Source organism: Zootoca vivipara, chromosome Z, assembly GCF_963506605.1.
Source record: "Zootoca vivipara chromosome Z, rZooViv1.1, whole genome shotgun sequence".
Classification (NCBI taxonomy): domain Eukaryota; kingdom Metazoa; phylum Chordata; class Lepidosauria; order Squamata; family Lacertidae; genus Zootoca; species Zootoca vivipara.
Genome location: NC_083294.1, coordinates 44,886,480 through 44,909,376, shown reverse-complemented (window position 1 = coordinate 44,909,376; position 22,897 = coordinate 44,886,480). Strand labels below are relative to the sequence as shown.

General features: G+C 47.6%; 1 protein-coding gene across 7 annotated transcripts in view; it reads right to left on the bottom strand.

Annotated features, from left to right (window-relative positions):
* The window catches only part of LOC118078391 (ensconsin), a 60,228-nt gene that overhangs the window by 6,739 nt on the left and 30,592 nt on the right, over nt 1-22,897 (bottom strand). For all 7 annotated transcript variants that reach the window (XM_060270361.1, XM_060270362.1, XM_060270360.1 and 4 more), the window contains 7 exons: nt 22,557-22,678; nt 20,362-20,489; nt 17,330-17,580; nt 6,138-6,273; nt 3,767-3,917; nt 2,480-2,584; nt 705-758 (listed from right to left, as the gene is read on the bottom strand). In XM_060270361.1, the coding sequence (XP_060126344.1) occupies nt 705-758; nt 2,480-2,584; nt 3,767-3,917; nt 6,138-6,273; nt 17,330-17,580; nt 20,362-20,489; nt 22,557-22,678 (947 nt within the window). The remainder of the gene's footprint in view (nt 1-704; nt 759-2,479; nt 2,585-3,766; nt 3,918-6,137; nt 6,274-17,329; nt 17,581-20,361; nt 20,490-22,556; nt 22,679-22,897) is intronic.

Here is a 22,897-nt window from a genome sequence, read left to right as displayed (position 1 = left end):
GGTTGGTTTCACTTGTGCAAGCAGCCTGTCCACATCCTCGGAGGATGTTATTGGAATTGATCCCACACAACCTGTCTAGACAGGACTCTAGCACTCCCCTGCTCCCACGGTGGAGTCTACCTCTTCCCGAATCTGAGCGACTTTATCTGCAAAATCATTGCAGGAGATCATCCGCTAAATTGGGAACCACCTGAAAGCGTCTCCGGCTGCTGTTTTCTGCAGATGCCACCCCTCCCAATTTGGTGTCGTCTGCAAACTTGCTCAGGATGCCCTCAAGCCCATCATCCTAGTCATTGATAAAGATGTTGAATAAGACTGGGCCCAAGACAGAACCCTGTGGTTCTTCCCACTAGTCACTACTCTCCAGGATGAGGAGGAGCCATTGATGAGCACCCTTTGGGTTCGGTCAGTTAGCCAGTTACAAATCCACTTAGGGGAATTGTCGTCCCAAACATCTGGAGGGCAGGAGTTTGCCTGTGCCTGCAATACAAGGCAAGTATTTGTGCAAAATTGGAGCCAAATGTTTCATTTCTTTTTGCAGACTGTGATGTTTTGTATGAAAATATGTGTAAAATAAACAATAGAAATTCTAATGAAATGAAATGAGATCAGGGCACGGCTGTGGGAGGTCAGAGAAAACAACGTTCTCCTTGCACACTAGCAACAGAAATCAGGCGCCTTAGCCGACGTTGGAAGACATTTACCTTGGTGTCGTTCTGCTCTGCCTTCCGGGTCCTCCTCATTATTTCTTCTATTCTCTGTCCAAGAAAAGTCACACCACTTAGAGAACACCAAGACTCAGTTAATAATAATAATAATAATAATAATAATGTATTCTTGTGACCACGCCCATCTGGCCCTTTCCTTTCGCAGCTTGGAGACCCTTGAATGCAAGCAGGGAGTAGAATCATAGAATCCTAGAGTTGGAAGAGACTCCCAAGGGCCATCCAGTCCAACCTCCTGCCGAGCAGGAAACACCATCAAAGCATTCTTGACATATGCCTGTCATAGAATCATAGAATCATAGAGCTGGAAGAGACCACTAGGGCCATCCAGTCCAACCCCCTGCCAAGCAGGAAACACCATCAAAGCATTCTTGACATATGGCTGTCAAGCCTCTGCTTAAAGACCTCCAAAGAAGAAGGAGACTCCACCACACTCCTTGGCAGCAAATTCCACTGCCGAACAGCTCTTACTGTCAGGAAGTTCTTCCTAATGTTTAGGTGGAATCTTCTTTCTTGTAGTTTGAATCCATTGCTCCGTGTCCGCTTCTCTGGAGCAGCAGAAAACAACCTTTCACCCTCCTCTATATGACATCCTTTTATATATTTGAACATGGCTATCATATCATAGAAATATTTCCCCTCCAAAAGCATCTTATTTTAAAATGCCGAGGGAAAGTCGGGCCAGCATAAATGTCCTATGTTGGGCTGGGATTATTAGCTTTGTAACATAGTTGACCCTATTATCTAAGATATTTAAATCACAGAACATGGGGGAGCAAACTCTATTTGCAGCTGCCACAAGGTTTTCATCAAAGCATTCCTGACAGATGGCTGTCAAGACTCCGCTTAAAGACCTCCAAAGGAGGAGACTCCACCACACTCCTTGGCAGCAAATTCCACTGCCGAACAGCTCTCACTGTCAGGAAGTTCTTCCTAATGTTGAGGTGGAATCTTCTTTCTTGTAGTTTGAATCCATTGCTCCGTGTCCGCTTCTCTGGAGCAGCAGAAAACAACCTTTTACCCTCCTCTATATGACATCCTTTGATATATTGGAACATGGCTATCATATCACCCCTTCACCTTCTCTTCTCCAGGCTAAACATACCCAGCTCCCTAAGCCGTTCCTCATAAGGCATCGTTTCCAGGCCTTTGACCATTTTGGTTGCCCTCCTCTGGACACGTTCCAGCTTGTCAGTATCCTTCTTGAACTGTGGTGCCCAGAACTGGACACAGTACTCCACGTTACGTCTGAGCAGAGCAGAATACAGTGGTTAAGGGGTGATATGATAGCCATGTTCAAATATACCGTATAAAAGGATGTCAAATAGAGGAGGGAGAAAGGTTGTTTTCTGCTGCTCCAGAGAAGCGGACACGGAGCAATGGATTCAAACTACAAGAAAGAAGATTCCAATATATAAAAGGATGTCATATAGAGGAGGGTAAAAGGTTGTTTTCTGCTGCAAATCAGAAAAAAGGGGGGAAATGGCTGCCGGCAGTTGAAAATAACGGAGAAAAACGGGAGACGAAGTGATACGGGGGACCACCGGGAAAAGGTCAGTAAAAACGGGGGTTTCCCGGGGAAAACGGGGTACTTGGCAGCTATGCACCCAGCAGCTGCATGTGGAGGAGCGGAGACGCGAACCCGATTCCCGAGATTACGAGTCTACCGCTCTTAACCGCTATACCACACTGGCTCTTAACCACTACATCACACTGAAGGAAAGGATTGAGAGCAACAAAGGCAGGAGTCTCACCTTTTTCCTCTGCAGCCGCTCTTGCTTGTTCTGCTGCACGATCCACTCCCGTTCCCGACGCTGTTTCTCGGCTTCCTTCAGAGCTGTTGCCTCCGCCTCTTCTCGCTAAAGTTGGGGGGGGGGGGAGAGAGAGAGGAATCACTGGCGGAACCCTTCCGTTCCCAAAACCCCACCCGAAAGGAAATAGCAAAACAGGGACAGCTCTCCAAAATGCAAGATGTCCAGCGCGTTGCAAGAGATTCCGTCAACGGGGTCTCCGGAAAATCTGGCACGTCGCTCGGGGAGACAGGCGAACTAATGCCAGTGTGTACTGCAAGAAGCAAAGATCGCCAGTGTCGAAGCGACGATCCTTCAACCTCAACTCTGGAACGGTCATGTTGTGCATCGCCTTCCAAAGCAACGCCTCCCTTCCAAACTTAAAAATGGAAAGCGGGCTAGACAATGCTACCATTCAGTGGATTTGTAACTGGCTGGCGGACCGAACCCAAAGGGTGCTCATCAGTGGCTCCTCCTCATCCTGGAGAGTAGTGACTAGTGGGGTGCCACAGGGTTCTGTCTTGGGCCAAGTCTTATTCAACATCTTGATCAATGACTTGGATGATGGGCTTGAGGGCATCCTGAGCAAGTTTGCAGACGACACCAAATTGGGAGGGGTGGCTAACACCCCAGAGGACAGGATCACACTTCAGAATGACCTTAACAGATTAGAGAAATGGGCCAAAGCAAACAAGATGAATTTTAACAGGGAGAACTGTAAAGTACTACACTTGGGCAAAAAAAATAAAAATGAAAGGCACAAATACAGGGTGGGAGACACCTGGCTGGAGAGCAGTACATGTGAAAAGGATCTAGGAGTCCTGGTGGACCACAAACTTGACATGAGTCAACAGTGTGATGCAGTAGCTCAAAAAGCCAATGCAATTCTGGGCTGCATCAATAGGAGTATAGCGTCTAGATCAAGGGAAGTAATAGTACCACTGTATTCTGTATTTTAGAAGCCTAAAATGAAATGGTTGGACAGTGTTCTCGAAGCTAGCAACACGAGTTTGACCAAACTGTGGGAGGCAGTGGAAGACAGGAGTGCCTGGCGTGCTCTGGTCCGTGGGGTCACGAAGAGTCGGACACGACTAAACAACAACAACAAAATGAAAATTAAGATCCATTGGATCCTGGGACAGCTGCCGTCAATCCCCCAAAGGGTGCTTTTTGCAGACTGCTGAGCATCCCAGAGACCTAAAATATTTCCCAGTATCTAGCCTCTTTCCACTCTGTGCCGTGAGTCCAAACCTGAAGTTGGAGCTCAGCCATCTTCTCTTGCTCCTCCTGCCTTTGGGGCTCCTCTTCCCCTGCCCTCCGCTCATCTTCCGGTTCCCGAAGGGCCTCTTCCAGCTGGGCCTGCTTCTCGAGGGTTCGCATGGCGACTTCTTCCTTTCTGATCCTGTTCCAAATAAATCGACAGCAGCTCAGATCCTTCCTTTTACACAGGGTGGATAAAAATCAATGCTTTTAAAATCATCATCATCATATTTTGTAAAATTTAAATCAGACCTTTTTCATAGAATCATAGAATAGTAGAGTTGGAAGAGACCACAAGGGCCATCCAGTCCAACCCCCTGCCGAGCAGGAAACACCATCAAAGCATTCTTGACATATGCCTGTCAAGCCTCTGCTTAAAGACCTCCAAAGAAGGAGACTCCACCACACTCCTTGGTAGCAAATTCCACTGCCGAACAGCTCTTACTGTCAGGAAGTTCTTCCTAATGTTTAGGTGGAATCTTCTTTCTTGTAGTTTGAATCCATTGCTCCGTGTCCGCTTCTCTGGAGCAGCAGAAAACAGATTTAAATTTCTTTTTACAAATGTTTTCAATTTTCTTTTGGAGGAAAGAAAACCTTTCCAAAGATTTTCCCTTTAAGTTACATTCTAGTCAACAACCATTAAAGGATCTAGGAGTCTTGGCAGACCACAAACTTGACATGAGTCAGCAGTGTGATGCAGCAGCTAAAAAAGCTACACTTGGCTAAAAAAGTACTACACTTGGGCAAAAAAAATGGAAGGCACAAATACAGGATGGGAGACACCTGGCTTGAGAGCAGTACATGTGAAAAGGATCTAGGAGTCCTGGTAGACCACAAACTTGACATGAGTCAGCAGTGTGATGCAGCAGCTAAAAAAGCCAATGCAATTCTGGGCTGCATCAATAGGAGTATAGCGTCTAGATCGAGGGAAGTAATAGTACCACTGTATTCTGCTCTGGAAGAGGAAGAACTTCCTGACAGTATGAGCTGTTCGGCAGTGGAATTTGCTGCCAAGGAGTGTGGTGGAGTCTCCTTCTTTGGAGGTCTTTAAGCAGAGGCTTGACAGCCATATGTCAAGAATGCTTTGATGGTGTTTCCTGCTTGGCAGGGGGTTGGACTGGATGGCCCTTGTGGTCTCTTCCAACTCTATGATTCTAGGATTTCTTGATAAAAAGTTGTGTGATTTGGAATTTTTGCTTGTTTGCTTTTTGGTGTATAATGTTCTTATGCTCAATAACGTTTTTCAATAATAATAATAATAATAATAATAATAATAATAATAATAATAATAAAATGCATACCAGAGGTTTAGTTGGAAAACCATTAGTCGAGGAGGAGGGAAGTCTTAGGCTGAAAGAGCCAAATGGTTTTATAATTTGTATACAAGGCTTTTGTTCAGGGAGGCTTTTAATGTTTAATAGATCACTGTGTTTTATTTTTCTGTTGGAAGCCGCCCAGAGTGGCTGGGGAAACCCAGCCAGATGGGCGGGGTATAAATTGTATAACATCACTTATCATATGAATGTACCCCAGTGCTTTATTATTATTATTATTATTATTATTATTATTATTATTATTATTATTATTAGGGACCCAGGTGGCGCTGTGGGTTAAACCACAGAGTCTCTAGGGCTTGCTGATCAGAAGGTCGGTGGTTCGAATCCCTGCGACGGGGTGAGCTCCCATTGCTCGGTCCCAGCTCCTGCCCACCTAGCAGTTCGGAAGCACATCAAAGTGCAAGTAGATAAATAGGGGAAGTAAACGGCGTTTCCGTGCGCTGCTCTGGTGCGCCAGAAGCGGCTTAGTCATGCTGGCCACATGACCCGAAAGCTGTCTGCGGACAAACGCCGGCTCCCTCGGCCTATAGAGCGAGATGAGCACCGCAAGCCCAGAGTCGGTCACTACTGGACCTGATGGTCAGGGGCCCCTTTACCTTTATTATTATTACCAATCAATCAATCAAAATTTTATTGCATTAGCCGGTTGGCCATAGCACATAACACACAAAACATTAATAATAATAATAATAATAATAATAATAATAATAATAATAATAATAATAGCAGCGGTAACCTACTGCTATTATACAGAACATATAAAACACTTACAAAACGTTGGATATAAAAACATGCGATATAAAACAGAATTTGGTAAAAAAAACTAGGATGCATCATGTGTGTTTTGTCCACTGGGGAACGTTTAGTGAAATCCGCGTCTAGTTAGCCAGTCGAGAGAGCTCTGAGTTTCAGGGCCTGCAAGATATAGATGGGCCTGCAAGATATTATTATTACAAGATGGATGTTTGGTTGGAAAATATTGGGAAAAACCAATAAAAATTACACACACACACACAAACAAGTACCTTTCTGCCTCTTCTCTTTGAGCTCTCTCCTGGTCTTCCCGCTCCCTCTGTTCCCTTGCAAGACGGCGCTTCTCTGCCAATATCCTCGCCGCCTCTTCGGCCGTCGTGGTTGCCAGAGTGGTTTTGCTACTTGCATCTGGGAAAAGAAGGGGTCCGAATGAAAAGGGTGCCTTTTATTAAGTCCTGCATCCTGTCTAGCCTGCGACAGCCAAAGGTTTGTTATGTTGTATCAGATGGGATGTTATGTTTGGGAAACATTTGCAAAAACCAATACACACACACACACACACACACACACACACACACACACACATACACTCCTGTCAACCTAGCAGTTTGAAAGCACGTCAAAGTGCAAGTAGATAAATAGGTAGCGCTCCAGCGGGAAGGTAAACGGCGTTTCCGTGCGCTGCTCTGGTTCGCCAGAAGCGGCTTGGTGATGCTGGCCACATGACCCGGAAGCTATATGCCAACTCCCTCGGCCAGTAAAGTGAGATTGAGCGCCGCAACCCCAGTCGTCCGCGACTGGACTTAATGGTCAGGGGTCCCTTTACCTAAACATTAGGAAGAACTTCCTGACAGTAAGAGCTGTTCGGCAGTGGGATTTGCTGCCAAGGAGTGTGGTGGAGTCTCCTTCTTTGGAGGTCTTTGGGCAGAGGCTTGACAGCCATCTGTCAGGAATGCTTTGATGGTGTTTCCTGCTCGGCAGGGGGTTGGACTGGATGGCCCTTGTGGTCTCTTCCAACTCTACGATTCTATGATTTTAAAAATTCGATTAAAAAACATTGACTTTTATCCACCTGGATAAAGACATTGGGTAGTGAGAAGTGCTTCTTGCTGAGATCCTGGTGTACCGCCATCAGTTAACCATGCTGGGGAACATGACCTGTGGTTCTAACTTAGTATAAGGCAAGCTTATATAGGGACCTAGTAAGCTGCCATCTACCAAGTCAGACCACTAGCTCAGCAGTGTCCAAACCAGGGGTCAGCAAGCTTTTTCAGCAGGGGGACAGTCCGCTGTCCCTCAGACCTTGTGGGGGGCCGGACTATATTTTGAGAAAAAACGAACGCATTCCTATGCCCCACAAATAACCCAGAGATGCATGTCAAAACACGCTGATTCCTGGACCATCAGAAGGCAATGGGGCCATTAAGCAAGGCCTTTGACAAGGTGCCCCATGATATTCACGGTCTGTGAGCACCTAGAAAGGAATGCTGTGATCACTAAAAGTCAGCTGGGTTTCTGAAAAATAAGTCATGTCAGATTAATCTGATCTCATTTTTTGACAGAATTACAAGCCTGGTAGATGAAGGGAACGCTGTGGATGTAGCCTATCTTGATTTCAGCAAGGCCTTTGACAAGATGCCCCATGATATTCTTGTAAAGAAGCTGGTAAAATGCGGGCTAGACAACGCTACCATTCAATGGATTTGTAACTGGCTTACTGACTGAACCCAAAGGGTGCTCATCAATGGCTCCTCCTCATCCTGGAGAGTAGTGACTAGTGGGGTGTCACAGGGTTCTGTCTTGGGCCCAGTCTTATTCAACATCTTTATCAATGACTTGGATGATGGGCTTGAGGGCATCCTGAGCAAGTTTGCAGACGACACCAAATTGGGAGGGGTGGCTAATACCCCAGAGGACAGGATCACACTTCAAAATGACCTTAACAGATTAGACAACTGGGCCAAAGCAAACAAGATGAATTTTAACAAGGAGAAATGTAAAGTACTACACTTGGGCAAACATTGACTTTAATGCTTGGCAGGGGGTTGGACTAGATGGCCCTTGTGGTCTCTTCCAACTCTATGATTCCATGATTAGTTTGCCTACCCATGCTTTTTTAGGAGCTTGTCTCCATGACTTCAGAACGACTACAACTATAGGGAACGTAAACTTACATTGGACCAACCGTCCAGGTCCATTTCCTGCAGGGAAGGGAAGTGAGAGGGACAACTCATTCCGGAACCCCACGCGCCCTGCAGCAAAATCTTAATTTTTTTCCCTATCTATATCCTCCCTGCCACCCCAACCAACTCTTTCTGGTGTCCAAGAACAATTTTAGTTGCCAACCCCTTGTTAAACTTTCCCTGCATTCTTTGTGAATTTAAGACTGTAAAGCAACTAAGAGACTTGTAGAACTTCTAGCTGCTCCTGGGCTCAAACGTTTCTTGCTCTCAAGTTTGAATAATGCAGAACCCACGCAGATCAACTCACCGGCCCTTATCCTATAGAACATGTCACACAATACAGTGGTACCTCGCAAGACGAATACCTTGCTAGACGAAAGCGTCTAGCGATTCTTTGTTAATAATAATAATAATAATAATAATAATAATTTATTATTATTTATACCCCGCGCATCTGGCCATGTTCCCCCAGCCACTCTGGGCGGCTTCCAACAAAATATTAAAATACAGAAATCCATCAAACATTAAAAGCTTCCCCAAACAGGGCTGCCTTGAGATGCCTTCTAAAGGTCTGGTAATTGTTGTTCTCTTTGACCTCTGGCGGGAGGGCGTTCCACAGGGTGGGTGCCACCACCGAGAAGGCCCTCTGCCTGGTTCCTTGTAACTTGGCTTCTTGCAATGAGGGAAGCGCCAGAAGGCCCTTGACACTGGACCTCAGTGTCCGGGTAGAACGATGGGGGTGGAGACGCTCCTTCAGGTATACTGGACCGAGGCCGTTTGTGGTCTCGGCGGCCGCTCCCAGTCACCACTCTAGCTGCCGCATTCTGGATTAGTTGTAGTTTCCGGGTCACTTTCAAAGGTAGCCCCACGTAGAGCGCATTGCAGTAGTCCAAGCGGGAGATAACCAGAGCATACACTACTCTGGTGAGACAGTCCGCGGACAGGTAGGGTCTCAGCCTGTGTACCAGATGGAGCTGATAGACAGCTGCCCTGGACACAGAATTGACCTGCGCCTCCATGGACAGCTGTGAGTCCAAAATGACTCCCAGGCTGCGCACCTGGTCCTTCAGGGGCACAGTTACCCCATTCAGGACCAGGGAGCATCCACCTGCCTCCTGTCCCCCAAAAACAGTACTTCTGTCTTGTCAGGATTCATCCTCAATGTGTTAGCTGCCATCCATCCTCCAACCACCTCCAGGCACTCACACAGGACCTTCACCGCCTTCACTGGTTCTGATTTGAAAGAGAGGTAGAGCTGGGTATCATCCGCATACTGATGAACACCCAGCCCAAACCCCCTGATGATCTCTCCCAGCGGCCGCATGTAGATGTTAAAAAGCATGGGGGAGAGGACCGAACCCTGAGGCACCCCACAAGTGAGAGCCCAGGGGTCTGAACACTCATCCCCCACCACCAGTTTCTGAACACGGCCCAGGAGGAAGGAGCGGAACCACTGTATGACAGTGCCCCCAAGACGGGAGCTTTCTTGTTGCCTCGCAAGACGGAGCTTTCTACGGCCGTGTCTTGCAAGACAAAAAAAAAAGGCACTTTTTTGCCGTCTGCCATTTCTTTCCGCAAGACGAAAATTTTGTAAGACGGCACGACCCGCGGGACGAATTGTTTTCGTCTTGCGCGGTACCACTGTATCGCGTATTTTTCTGTCTATAAGACGCCCCTGTGTACAAGATGCCCCCTATTTGGGGGGGGGGGGACTCCAAATTAAGGAAACACCCTTCAGCACTACCTGTGTACATAGCTGCCAAGTCTCCCGTATTCCCCAGGAAACCCCCGTTTTCCCAGCTGTTCCCAGCCGGAAAAAAACGGATTTTTTTTTTGTTTCCCCCCGGTTTATTCTGGCGCAGCGGCCATTTTGAAACTGGGCGGAGCATGCTCAGAAGCGACTTTTGATGCTGCTTTGCCCAGTTCCAAAATGGCCGCAGCGCGACTTCTGGTGCGGTGGCCATTTTGGAACAGGGCAGAGCAGCATCAAAAGTCACTCCTGAGCATGCGCCGCCCAGTTCCAAAATGGCGGCGGCGCTACTTCCAGTCTGCTACTTCTGGTCCGGTCCCTTCTTTTTCAGGCAGGAACTTGGCAGCTACGTCTGTGTACAAGATGAGCCTAATGTTTTTTTGGGGGGAAACCCCTAGTGTTATACACAGAAAAACACAGTACAGCATGGAGAGTGCTACTGTTCTAAATCTTCAAGACGTTTGGGAGGCCCACCCATGTTTTAATACGCACGACACTTGCTGAGATGCGGCTAAAATAAGAGAAGACTGCTCTGTGCATTCAAAGAGACACTTTTTTATTGCCAAAGGTCACACATGTACACCACTGGAGACAAATTTCTAGCGTTGCTTTTGGATTTCAAGCGGTGGGGCAATATAAAGTATCAAATTGAGGAAAGGAGACGTCGGAATCGGACGGTGCCGAGCATTCCAAGCCACACGACCGCAGCATTATAAATGCGCGAGGCCGCCACAATCTCTTCCCTGGCTGTTCACAGCTATGGGTGCGTCAGGGGGAAGAGCTGGTCCCTGTCGATAAATGGTGCCTTTTATGGGTCCGAGCGCACAAGGCCTGCTCTGGAAAGGCCGGGCGACCTCGGGTCTCGTTCAGCCGTAGTATTCGGGGCCGTTGCGAGGAGCGTGGCCGGGATGAGGCAGGGTGCTAAAGTGGCGCGAGAGGTCGGCTAGGTGCGTGTTCAGCACCCGGAGCTCCTGGCTGATGTTGTCGACGCTGCAGCGCATGGTTTGAAAGGTGTGGAGCAGTTTCTCCAGCATGTAGGGCTCCGTCGCCGCGGTTGCCGGCTGGTTATTTGGCAACCTCCGACTGATGGTGGAACGGGACGTATAAATATAGCTCGAGCCAGTCCTCTGAGGGGATGGGAAACTAAAGCACCGGAGAGGGCTAACAGCCGCCCCATCTCCCTGCCGTGAAGCCTCCAGAGCAAAGTTGCGTGGGAAACCCCCGTGAGCTCCCTGGTCTTCCCCGAGATCCCGAGGTGGAGGGAGCATGCTTGAGGAGTATGCGCCGTCCATTAAATCGGTGTGGAAAGGGGCGGTAGGCGCATCGCCTGAGGAGCGAGAGGGAGCGCGGATCCGGGACATGGGATCGAATCCGAAAAGGATCTTCCTTGCGGCGGAGGAGGCGGGCTGGAAATCCTGAGGGCAGAAAGGCGAGGCAGCGGGAGGCGAGGGGCCGAAGACGGAGGGCGGCAACTCCGGTAGGAAGGTGTAGGAGGACGGCGGCTCTGCAAAGGAAAACATGCGGGTCTGAAGCCGGGGCGTATTTTGCGCAGGGCGTGAAATAGTGTCGACACGTGACATTGAGCGTGCTCTACGTAGTAGCAAAGGGGAGGGGAAGACAAACCGTGGAGACTTGTACGAGACTAGCAGGGACGTCCAACTCTCAGAAGACGGCGATCTACTCACAGTGTAAATGAAAAAACTGGCAGAGATTGACCCGCTTTGGGCCAAAGTTGTTGAGCTTTTATTTCTCAGAAGCAAACGAATGAATGGAAAGGAATAGATGGATGAAGGAAACCTAATATATGAATGAATGAAATGGAAGATATGAAACGGAATATATGAATGAATGAAATGGAATATATGAAACGGAATATATGAATGAATGGAACTGAAGGAGCATTATTTCTCAGAAGCAAACAAATGAATGGAAAGGAATAGATGGATGAAGGAAACGGAAGATATGAATGAATGAAACATGAATGAATGAAATGGAATATATGAATGAATGAAATAGAAGATATGAAACAGAATATATGAATGAATGAAAAGGAATATATGAAATGGAATATATGAATGAATGGAACTGAAGGAGCATTGTTTCTCAGAAGCAAACAAATGAATGGAAAGGAATAGCTGGATGAATGAAATGGAATATATGGATGAATGAAATGGAAGATATGAAACGGAATATATGAATGAATGAAATGGAAGATATGACACGGAATATATGAATGAATGGAACTGAAGGAGCATTATTTCTCAGAAGCAAACAAATGAATGGAAAGGAATAGATGGATAAAGGAAACGGAATATATGAAGGAATGAAATTGAAGATATGAAACGGAATATATGAATGAATGAAATGGAAGATATGAAATGGAATATATGAATGAATGGAACTGAAGGAGCATTATTTCTCAGAAGCAAACAAATGAATGGAAAGGAATAGATGGATTAATGAAATGGAAGATATGAAACGGAATATATGAATGAATGGAACTGAAGGAGCATTATTTCTCAGAAGCAAACGAATGAATGGAAAGGAATAGATGGATGAAGGAAATGGAAGATATGAATGAATGAAACATGAATGAATGAATGAAATGGAATATATGAATGAATGAAATGGAAGATATGAAACAGAATATATGAATGAATGAAATGGAATATATGAAACGGAATATATGAATGAATGGAACTTAAGGAGCATTATTTCTCAGAAGCAAACGAATGAATAAAAAGGAATAGATGGATGAATGAAATGGAAGATATGAAACGGAATATATGAATGAATGAAATGGAAGATATGAAATGGAATATATGAATGAATGGAACTGAAGGAGCATTATTTCTCAGAAGCAAACGAATGAATGGAAAGGAATAGATGGATGAAGGAAACGGAAGATATGAATGAATGAAACATGAATGAATGGAATGGAATATATGAATGAATGAAACGGAATATATGAATGAATGGAACTGAAGGAGCATTGTGATATGCACAGAACATAATCAAAAGTCTATTATATAAAACGCAGCTTAAGGCCCCGAATCTGCAGTCCGATCGTGGAACTTAATCGGATGGCCCACTTTTTCCTGCTAGGAAGCAAAAGCCGCTGAGCTTTTTGGGAAAGGCAAAATGGTTGAGCTTTTTTTTTTTTAAGGAAGCCAACGTTTTTAGGCTTTTCTTTGGAAGCCACAGTGCTTGAGCTTTTTTTTTTTTTTTTTTAGGAAAGGAAGCAGCAGTTGAGCTTTTTTAAATTCTTTTTTATTTTGGGGACAAGGAGACCAGCCAGGAACACCCCACGATCGACCAGGAGATCGCGATCTACCTGTTGGACGTACCTGACGTAACACTGAGCGTGCTCTACGTAATAGCTGAGGAGCAGGGGAGAAGAACGATTTTAAGACTTGCGCTAGAGGGGTTAGTCGTACAACAATCGGCCTCAAGCATTAAACCTGGAGGGAAGCCCTCCAGGAGAATCATGCGTCCAAATCGCGTGCATTTGACATCGAATTTAGCAGCCAAGCAACCCAACTCACCTGTGGCTGTTCGTAGAGAGAGATGCCTCCTTTTTTCTGCTAAGGTAGCCCCTTCTCCGGGGAGACAAATGCCCAGGACATCTCCTCCGAAATGTCTCTTTTTTGAGAGGTGACAAGAGGGTGTGTCCATCCTGCTCGGAGGGTTGGAGGACGTGCTCCTTTGCGCAGCGGGGCAAGGAGGGGAGATGATTGAGGCCTTCATTCCGCATTGATTCCCCCCCAGGGGGGGGGGAACCAATAAGCAACTGCACACACAATGAAACCAACTTTTCAGGGGAACTTCCTACGCTGTTCTTCCTACACTGACTTCCTAAGTCGGAGGTCGCAACGCCTGAGAAATCCATCCCCCCCCCCTTCGTATTAGTAGGACCACAAACTTCAGAAGTGCCAATTGAGCGCAATTCCAGAGGCATCAGGCATGGGAAATAAGAGATATATTTGCTCCTTGATATTCAAACTGAGCCTTGTTCCCAAATGTTGCAATACAGTCAGAGCGTTGGTTTTCATAGAATCATAGAGTTTCTATGATTAACTTTCGAGGGCACGATGCAGTTAGTTTTTGAGGCGAGAGACCGCTTGATACAAAGAGCTAAATTCCGTTCCCCAAAATAGTCCATTTTGTACTGCACAAAGTATGTGGACAGTGGCATGCAAGAATTAAACTTAAACAGAAAAGACTACTGTGCTGAAAACACTGGTATGGACAAGGTTGAGGCTTGACAGACATATGTCAAGAATGCTTGGATGGTGTTTCCTGCTTGGCAGGGGGTTGGACTGGATGGCCCTTGGGGTCTCTTCCAAATCTATGATTCTATGATTCTAAGTACGAGGTAAGATGTGGTTATGCTGGGGAAGTCAACAAGGGAATAACAGAACATAGGCCTTTTGGGCAAATCAGTATCAATCTGTAGAAGTGAGGATTACCCTATTTTCCTGGGTATAAGACGCCCCCATGTCTAAGACGACCCCCATTTGTTTGAAGCCAAAATTAAGAAATAAATAACAGCAACATTCTGTGTGCAAGACAACCCCCAATTTCAAACTCTTTTGGGGTGTGTGGCGCTGTGGGTTAAACCCACAGGGCTTGCTGATCAAAAGGCCTGCGGTTCAAATCCCCGCGACGGGGTGAGCTCCCGTCGCTCGGTCCCAGCTCCTGCCAACCTAGCAGTTCGAAAGTACCTCAAAGTGCAAGTAGATAAATAGGTACCACTCCGGCGGGAAGGTAAACGGTGTTTCCGTGTGCTGCTCTGGTTCGCCAGGAGCGGCTTTGTCATGCTGGCCACATGACCCGGAAGCTGTACGCCGGTTCCCTCGGCCAGTAAAGCGAGATGAGCGCCACAACCCCAGTCGGTCACGACTGGGCCTAATGGTCGGGGTACCAATGCTGTCATTTTATGGATCCACTAGTGTCATTGAGCCCGTTAAATAAACGAGCGCTAGAACATATGTGAGAGGAGCGGCGGGGCCGCGGCCTTCCCTCCCTCTCGTCGTCTAGGACTGGACCAAACGGTCAGGGGGTCCCTTGACCTTTTTATAGTCTTATACAGGTACATGGGAAAATACAGCAAATTGTTTTAGGGTGTTGAGGCGAAGTCTATGGAATGCCATGTGATTAAAAAAAAAACAAGTGCGCAATTACTCATTAAAAAAAATTAGTAGGTAGGTGTGCTATTTTTGTACGACCGAGTTTAAGGTTCGAGACCGAGGAGCATTTGAGAAGCAGGGATCGCCTTCTCTCCGATTCCTATTTTATATGATCAGTGGAAAGGGGAGCCCTCAAAGAATGGCATATAGTAAAGGCTGAGAATATTGTATCTAAAGCCCTGAGACTGTTGGCTGCCGGCAAAAAGATATGGAGAAGCAAGTCAGTAAGAAGTCAAACCGTCTTTGTGTTTAACTACAAAAACCATTCATACATCACCTGCTATGCCTCCTATAGGGACGCGGGTGGCGCTGTGGTCTAAACCCCCGAGGCTCTGGGTCTTGCCGATCAGAAGGTTGGCGGTTTGAATCCCCGTGACGGGCTGATGGGTTTTTATATAGGGACCCAGGTGGCGCTGTGGGTTAACCACAGAGCCTAGGGCTTGCTGATCAGAAGGTCGGCGGTTTGAATCCCGGCAATGGGGTGAGCTCCCGTTGCTCGGCCGCAGCTCCTGCCAACCTAGCAGTTCGAAAGCACCTCAAAGTGCAAGTAGATAAATAAAGGTACCGCTCCGGCGGGAAGGTAAAAGGCGTTTCCGTGCGCTGCTCTGGTTCGCCAGGAGCGGCTTGGTCATGCTGGCCACATGATCTGGAAGCTGTACGCCGGCTCCCTCGGCCAATAACGCGAGATGAGCGCCGCAACCCCAGCGTCGGTCACGACTGGACTTAATGGTCAGGGGTCCCTTTACCTTTACCTTTATGACTGCTATCATTTTATGGATCCGCTAGTGTCATTGAGCCTGTTAAATAAACGGGCGCTAGAACATATGTGAGAGGAGCGGCGGGGCTGCGGCCTTCCCTCCCTCTCTGCGCTCGGCCTATCTCTAGCCCCTATCCCTAACCCCTATGAGCACTGCAACCCCCTAGTCGCCTTGGACTGGTCTGAACCACACAGAGGCCCATATGCTTCCTATCTGAAAACTATTCAGAAACTGCACAGATTTTCTTCACCATCTAGAACTGCCGAGAAAATCAATGTAAACGTCGTGCAAAAAATCAACGGCATTATACACGTTTGACCACATTTTGTCACGGGACATTCCTGACAGCTCATCTGTAACAGCATTCTGTAAATTTTATACCCAGATGCCAACTTTGCTGCCACATACACCCGGACAACACCATTACTGGCCCCAACAACATCCAACATCCCATCTCAGGACTATTTAATTGCTCCTCTTCTAACATTGTGTATGCCATCAAATGCCAACAGTGCCCTTCAGCTCTCTATATTGGACAAACAGGCCAAACCCTACGCCAAAGGATAAATGGACATAAATCTGACATCAGGAACCACAAGACAGAGAAACCAGTAGGAGAACACTTCAATCTCCCAGGACATTCTATACAAGATCTCAAAGCAGCTGTTTTATTACAGAAAAATTTCAGGAACAGACTGGAAAGGGAAGTTTCTGAATTGGAACTCATTACCAAGCTTAAAACCATGGAGCCACCTGGGATGAACAAAGACATGGGATTCTTATCTCATTATGCATGATCAAGCTTTCTTTAGCGCCTCAGCCCTTGCTTTTCCCCCACAGGACCAATTGCAGTCATCAGCAGTCGTTAACAGCCATCTACAGGTTTACCACTCCCATCAGCCCATCACCCATTCCCACCCACCCACCCTCTGTACAGTGGTGCCTCGCTTAACGAATGCCCTGCTTAACGAAATTTCCGCTTAACGAAAGGATTTTTCGAGCGGAGGTTGCCTCGCTAGACGAATTCGTTCTACGAAAAATTCGTCTAGCGAATCGCGCTTTCCCATAGGAATGCATTGAAATTCAATTAATGCGTTCCAATGGGCAAAAAAATAATAAAAAAATCAATGCATTCCTATGGGATTCGCGAGACGAATTTTTCGTTATAAGAAAAGACCCGTGGAACGAATTAAATTCGTCTAGTGAGGCACCACTGTATATACATAAGGGTCTGACTCTTCTGTTTCAAGTGTATCTGAAGAAGTGTGCATGCACACAAAAGCTTGTACCAAGATAAAAACTTAGTTGGTCTTTAAGGTGCTACTGAAGGATTTTTTTTAATTTCGCTTTGACTCAGACCAACACGGCTACCTACCTGTTACGGTAATTATGGTTTGATTTTATATCAATGTTTAGATTTGATGTTGGCTGCCGCAAGCCCGGGCTCGGCCGGGGAGGGTGGGATACAATAAAGGATTGTTATTATTAATTATTATTATTTCCAGTGAGGAAAACCTTTGAGCTCGACCCGGGAAGGGGCGATGAGCGGAACGACAGACGAGCGGATCACGCAGATTCTCTTACCTTCTTTGGTCTTTGGAGCAGCGGCAGCCACTTCTCTCTCCGAGGAGGGGTGTGGCACGGCCGCCGGGCCCGGACCCCGACCCTCGGGATGCTCCAGCCTCTCCTTTGGTCGGCATGCCGGGTCACTTTGCTTTTTGGCAAGGTTAAGGACGTTCGGGGTGATGGAGGGGCGCTGAATCGGCGCTGGCTTAGAGGCCAAAACAGGAGACGGGGGCCACTGTCGCTTGGGCGAACTCGGGTGAGACTTTTGTCTGGCGAGGAAAAGGGATCAATCAATTGGAGATCTAAATGGCGCGGACCAATGCACAGCTACCGTATTTCCCCGTGCATAAGACGACCCCTATTTTTTTTCAGCCCAAATTTAAGAAATAAACAATGGCAACGTTCCGTGTATAAGACGACCCCCAATTTTAAACTTAATAAAAATTAGGGGGGGGGATGCACTGAAAAATACAGTCTATTCTGAGGCAGGCAACTCCTTAGCTCCCAACTCTTTAGCCCAGATAGGAAGTTCTATAGGAAAGAAGATTCCACCTAAACATTAGGAAGAACTTCCTGACAGTAAGAGCTGTTCGGCAGTTGGATTTGCTGCCAAGGAGGGTGGCGGAGTCTCCTTCTTTGGAGGTCTTTAAACAGAGGCTTGACAGGCATATGTCAAGAATGCTTTGATGGTGTTTCCTGCTCGGCGGGGGGTTGGACTGGATGGCCCTTGTGGTCTCTTCCAACCCTACGATTCTATGATTCTGACTCCGGGGTTAAGGCTGCATTTCAATAGGTCCAGCTCCTTTTTTACAACAGTGAAATATTCTTGTAAAGAAGCTGGTAAAATGCGGGCTAGACAATGCTACCATTCGGTGGATTTATAACTGGCTGACTGACCGAACTCAAAGGGTGCTCATCAATGGCTCCACCTCTTGCCGGAGAGTAGTGACTAGTGGGGTGCCACAGGGTTCTGTCTTGGGCCCAGTCTTATTCAACATCTTGATCAATGACTTGGATGATGGGCTTGAGGGCATCCTGAGCAAGTTTGCAGATGACACCAAATTGGGAGGGGTGGCTAATACCCTAGAGGACAGGATCACACTTCCAAATGACCTTAATGGATTAGACAACTGGGCCAAAGCAAACAAGATGAATTTTAACAAGGAGAAATGTAAAGTACTACACTTGGGCAAAAAAAAGAAAGGCACAAATACAGGATGGGAGACACCTGGCTTGAGAGCAGCACATGTGAAAAGGACCTAGGAGTCTTGGTAGACCACAAACTTGACATGAGTCAACAGTGTGATGCAGCAGCTAAAAAAGCCAATGCAATTCTGGGCTGCATCAATAGGAGTATAGCATCTAGATCAGGAATCCCCAAACTGCAGCCCTCCAGATGTTTTGGCCTACAACTCCCATGATCCCTAGCTAACAGGGCCAGTGGTCAGGGATGATGGGAATTGTAGTCCAAAACATCTGGTGGGCTGAAGTTTGGGGATGCCTGGTCTAGATCAAGGGAAGTAATAGTACCACTGTATTCTGCTTTGGTCAGACCTCCCCTGGAGTACTGTGTCCAGTTCTGGGCACCACAGTTCAAGAAGGATACTGACAAGCTGGAACATGTCCGGAGGAGGGTGACCAAAATGGTCAAAGGCCTGGAAACGATGCCTTATGAGGAACGGCTTAGGGAGCTGGGTATGTTTAGCCTGGAGAAGAGAAGGTTAAGGGGTGAAATGATAGCCATGTTCAAATATATAAAAGGATATCATCTAGAGGGTGAAAGGTTGTTTTCTGCTGCTCCAGAGAAGTGGACACGGAGCAATGGATTTAAACTACAAGAAAGAAGATTCCACCTCAATATTAAGAAGAACTTCCTTAAAGTAAGAGCTGTTTGACAGTGGAATTTGCTGCCAAGGAGTGTGGTGGAGTCTCCTTCTTTGGAGGTCTTTAAGCAGAGGCTTGACAGCCATCTGTCAGGAATGCTTTGATGGTGCTTCCTGCTTGGCAGGGGGTTGGACTGGATGGCCCTTGTGGTCTCTTCCAACTCTAGGATTCTATGATCTCAGGGCAGCTGGGACCATGAAAACAGTTGGTAACACGCTACACTGTGAAGGAGACTGAGATCTTGCCGAGCCCGCAAGGTCCCCTCGCTCAAGACAGCACATGTACAGGCCCATATGCAGTTTGCCAATGCACAAGGGTTGCAGCTCAGATGAGACCAAAATCGAGCTCTTTGGCATCAACTCAACTCGCCGTGTTTGGAGGAGGAGGAATGTTCCTCCTCCAAACCACATACAATACAATGATTCGTCCAGTATCAAAAGCTTCCCTTAAGAGGGCTGCCTTCAGATGTCTCCTAAATGTCATAATATAGTTGTTTATTTCTTTGACATCTGACGGGAGGGCGTTCCACCTTACCATTCAAGTCCTGGACTGCAGAATCCGGCACCGGCAGCTGTGTGACACCGGAAGGTGCGTCGACGTAACTTCCGGTGTCGCTTTGCCCTTCTATGGGCACCAAAGATGGCCGCCACCGATACCGGAAGTCGCGTCTATGCACTTCCGGACATGCGTAGATGCGACTTTTGAAGCCGCCGGCGGCCATTTTTGGTGCCCATAGAAGGGCAAATCGGAAAGAAAAAAAATAACGGAGAAAAACGGGAGACGAAGTGATACGGGGGACCACCGTGAAAAGGTAAGTAAAAACGGGGGTTTCCTGGGGGAAACGGGGTACTTGGCAGCTATGCGTTCCACAGGGTGGGCGCCACCACTGAGAAGGCCTTCTGCCTGGTTCCCTGTAACCTTGCTTCTCACAGGAAGGGAACCGCCACAAGGCCCTCGGAAGTGGAGACGCTCCTTCAGATCTACTGGGCCAAGGCCGTTGAGGGCTTTCAAGGTCAGCACCGATGCTTTGAATTGTCCTCGGAAACGTCCCGGGAGCTCAAACGCCATTGCGCCTTTGGGGACGAAGAGAACAGCCGAGGGTGGCAGGGAGGATCGAGCTGCTTTTACTCTAGAGTAAGATTGGTGAAGAGGAGCTAAATAGAAACCTGATTGCGGCTGGAGACGGAGCCCGTTTGCCCACGTTGGCAGGAGATGGAGACCGCCTGGGACCGGGCAAAGATGGCGACGGAGTGCGTCTCCCGGTAGACGAGGGCGGCTGCGCGAGCTCCGATTTCTGCGGGAAGAACAGAGACATACATACTGGTAAGCAGCGCCTTTCATACCTGCCAAGTCCCTGCCTGAGAAATAAAGGACTGGACCGGAAGTGGCAGGCCGGAAGTAGCGCTGCCGCCATTTTGGAACTGGGCGGAGCATGCTTAGAAGCGACTTTTGATGCTGCTCTACCCTGCTCCAAAATGGCCGCCGCACCAGAATAAATCGGGGGGACAAAAAAATTCAGTTTTTTCGGCTGGGAACAGCCGGAAAAATGGGGGTTTCCCGGGGAATACGGGCGACTTGGCAGCTATGGCCCCTTTCTAAAAGGCAGGCGGGACATAAGGAAATGAGAAAAGCAAGAAGCAATTTGTATTGTAAAATTATCCAATGATGATGATAATGATAATGATAATGATAATGATAATGATAATGATAATGATAATGATAATAATAATAATAATAATAATAATAATAATAATAATAATAACAATCTATAAACTGGATTGGGTACAACCTGGAGCTGGGTATGTTTAGCCTGGAGAAGAGAAGGTAAAGGGGTGATATGATAGCCATGTTCAAATATATCAAAGGATGTCATATAGAGGAGGGAGAAAGGTTGTTTTCTGCTGCTCCAGAGAAGCGGACACTGAGCAATGGATTCAAACTCCAAGAAAGAAGATTCCACCTCAACATTAGGAAGAACTTCCTGACAGTAAGAGCTGTTCGACAATGGAATTTGCTGCCAAGGAGTGTGGCGGAGTTCTCCTTCTTTGGAGGTCTTTAAGCAGAGGCTTGACGGCTATATGTCAAGAATGCTTTGGTGGTGTTTCCTGCTTGGCAGGGGGTTGGACTGGATGGCCCTTGTGGTCTCTTCCAACTCTAAGATTCTATGATCCCACCGCCCCCAGGCATTCCCACCCCACCCCGCCGATCATGCCGCCGTCAATCCTACCGGCCCAAGGACCAGGCCGCCTCCACAAGAGGCCTACACCTCTCCACAACCCTCCACCCCACCCCGCAGATTTCACCGCCGCCGATCCACTCTCCCCCAGTCACTCCCCACTCCACCCGGCCGATCCCTTCCCAACCCCCCGGGCGGGGACCAGGCCGCCTCCAGAAGAGGCCTAGACCTCTCCACAAACCCCCCTACCCCACGGATCCCGCCCACCCGATCCCGCCGGACCCCCTCTAGAGAGCACACCAATCCACACTCCCCACCCCACGGATCTCTCCCCCCCCCATCGATCCCACACCCACCGATCCCACCACCCAGATTTCGCCACCAGCATACACCAGTCCGCCTCAAGAACAGGCCCACCGTTCCACCTTCCCCAATCCACCCCCACACCCCAACACACACACAGAAATCCCACCTCAACACCCCTAACCACCTCCATATTAGAATCATAGAATCATAGAGTTGGAAGATACCACAAGGGCCATCCAGTCCAACCCCCTGCCGAGCAGGAAACAACATCAAAGCATTCTTGACATATGCCTGTCAAGCCTCTGCTTAAAGACCTCGAAAGGAGACTCCACCACACTCCTTGGCAGCAAATTCCACTGCCGAACAGCTCTTACTGTCAGGAGTTCTTCCTAATGTTGAGGTGGAATCTTCTTTCTTGTAGTTTGAATCCATTGCTCCCTGTCCGCTTCTCTGGAGCAGCAGAAAACAACCTTTCTCCCTCCTCCATATGACATCCTTTTACATATTTGGACATGGCTATCATATCACCCCTTAACCTCTTCTCCAGGCTAAACATTCCCAGCTCCCTAAGCCGTTCCTCATAAGGCATCGTTTCCAGGCCTTTGACCATTTTGGTTGCCCTCTTCTGGACACGTTCCAGCTTGTCAGTATCCTTCTTGAACTGTGGTGCCCAGAACTGGACACAGTACTCCACGTTACGTCTGAGCAGAGCAGAATACAGTGGTACTATTACTTCCCTTGGTTCAGAAAGAGGCCTGGACCATTAAGAGAACCTGGGACACCCTCCTTCAGACTGCTGCGAGAGAAGCGTCAGCTTTGAGGAAGCCGTCGGAATTTTGATGGAACCAGCCAAAAGGTACCCAAACGCGGCCGACTGACCTGTGCCGTTTCTGGCGAGATGCTTCCCGACGGAGAGGCGGCCGTCTTCAGTCGGTCGGTGCTGCGGCTCCGCAAGGGCACTTTGGGCGCGTGGGCCGGGGAACTGACGGCGCTGCTGGGAGCTGAACGGGGACAGAGGGGAGATTCTATAAAGTTGGGGATTTGGCAGGGCAAACAGATCACGGAGGGGGAAAGAGGAGAGAGAGAGAAGGAAAGGAGACACTCTCTTTTTTAAAAATAATAATAATATATTTTTATCGGTTTTATAACAAATACAGAAAAAAATACAAAATATAAAAAACAAAGAACAAAAAGCAAAAATGTTTCTTTAACAATATCCA